Here is a 2,143-nt window from a genome sequence, read left to right as displayed (position 1 = left end):
GTAATAAGAAAAAAAAAATTTAAAATTATATTTGTTTTTGTTTATTTTTCTTTTATTATTTAATTCATGCTGTTTTTCTAAAAATAATTATTTTGTTATTCAATCATATAATTCGTTAACATTTTTAAACTTTTAAAAAAATTCCCAAAAAAAAAACTTTTAAAAATAGAGGAGTCACCAATTCAGACTTGGTTGAATTTGTTTGGTAGATTTCTAGATCATAAGATCTTCAACTTTGCTGATTCAACTCGCTCAACTTACGATTCAACTCTTGTTGATCGAAACATGTGTTTTTTTATTTGTTTTTGTCTTAAATTTAGATTTTCAGAGAAGGGAACATAATAGCTCATAAGTAAAAGTTTAGAGTTTTAACATTTCTAGGGTCATGTTAATCTTATGACATCATTATTATTCTCATATAAATGTATTAGTTAATGTGATTTTATGGCTAGTGAAGGTTTGTCCAATTTATACGGATGTGATTCCTTTTCCACAAAAACACAAGTTTGAATTCTACTACCACGATATATGTTAATGCATAAGTATTCTTTAAATTGACTTTCATTGACCAGGGAACTTTGAGACCCAACTTAGTCATCTAGATTTGATTTCCTAAAAAAGTAAAATAAACAGTGCCATTACGTTTGCTTCCGATTTCCCCTTCTAATGTGTTGCTTGCAAGTTGTAATATAATCCTCATGTCCCTAGATATGAGTATCTATCGTATATTTTACTCATAATTAACATATTTGAATTCAACTTTGACAAATATTGTTTTGGAAACGAAGTCATAAATGCACCGTAGTAATTTGAAAATGAGATTATATCTACAAACAATTTTTTTGTCAAATGAGTGTTATATTTAGGAAATGAGAGAGTAACTCATAATTAACATATTTGAATTCAGCTTTAGATATCTCAATTCATCAATTCTGGAGTTAGGAGCAAGTAAAATCAAGTGCTAAGATTGATTCATTCAAAAGGAAAAGTGAATACATGTAAGGATAAAAAAAAATACAAAGGTCGTTGATTGTCATTAGTTATTACACCAAATAATTAAGAACGGGAATAACAAAAAAAACAGAACACAAAATACAACATTGCATAAACATGATGAGTGAATTAAGAATTTTTAGCCGATGTACAAGTGAATCTTAATAGCAAGGAAGAAAATGCAAACGAAACCAAAATAGAGAAGAGAGTGAATGAGTATTGAAGCACCACTTGTCTGAAAATTTCCAAACTCCACACATCTTGACCGTCCAGGTATTTGAAACAACAATCCTGGCGTCAACAAAACAAACAGCACTATTGACACAAACACTGGGCCCCAGTCCGACATGTTTTGTTTTTGTACGTGTAATTGTTGTGTTTACTGTATATAAATAGTCACAGCACAAAACAGAATTGTTGCGAATGAGATTATAAATGGGATGAGTTTGTACGTGTGCATGTGATGTGATAGATGCTTTGATTTAGGAGTTGGGTTTGGGATTAAGAATAACTTGCTTCATCTGCTATTTACATTTGGGTGTTTTCTACTTTCTCTTCAAACCACGTTAATTGTGTGCTTTCCAAGCAAGGAATTCAACTCAAGGTGCTTGTGCTTTGGGTCTTGGGCTCACTTCACTCGCCTTCTCTAAGAAGCTAACTAATTCATTTGGCCTTGATATAAGATATACTACTGGACATGCTAAATTAACATGCACAATAATTTCAAATTAAATTACCAGGGAAGATCCATCTAAGATCCAATTTAGTCCCAAGTTCAAATCTCGATCCTGCGTATTGCAATGTTCATATCAATTGATTTATGTCCACCGAAACATTGCAAGATCCAATTTACTCCTTCTATTTCAAAATAAATGTCACATTTTTACAAAGTGCGCTATTCACATCTTACTTTGATCCTATGTTTTAACTTATATGCAAATATAAATGTCAGCAATGTAAGATGTTGTTCGATTTGTCTCGATGAATATTTACAAAATATTAAATTTTTATAATTTTTTATTATAGATAATTAAAGATATCAACTATCAAAGTTGTGTATTAGCATAGCATCTGTGAAGTGGTTGACCATGACATGTATTTTAAAACAGAGAAAATAATTTATAATAAAATAAAAAATTAGTCCCTACCT

The 2,143-nt window shown here is 30.1% G+C and overlaps 1 protein-coding gene across 1 annotated transcript; it reads right to left on the bottom strand.

Annotated features, from left to right (window-relative positions):
* Window positions 1-952: 952 nt before the first annotated feature.
* LOC146933171 (uncharacterized) lies at window positions 953-1,418 on the bottom strand. Its single transcript, XM_085704903.1, has one exon. It carries the CDS (start codon window positions 1,340-1,342, stop codon window positions 1,133-1,135), a length of 210 nt encoding a protein of 69 aa, XP_085561029.1. The 5' UTR covers window positions 1,343-1,418; the 3' UTR covers window positions 953-1,132.
* Window positions 1,419-2,143: the final 725 nt, after the last annotated feature.

Source organism: Medicago sativa, chromosome 4 (genome assembly GCF_051527215.1).
Source record: "Medicago sativa cultivar Bolivia chromosome 4, Bolivia_mono, whole genome shotgun sequence".
In the NCBI taxonomy this organism is placed as follows: domain Eukaryota; kingdom Viridiplantae; phylum Streptophyta; class Magnoliopsida; order Fabales; family Fabaceae; genus Medicago; species Medicago sativa.
The sequence above is the reverse complement of the archived record's forward strand: the minus strand, read 5'-3'. Positions and strand labels throughout refer to the sequence as shown.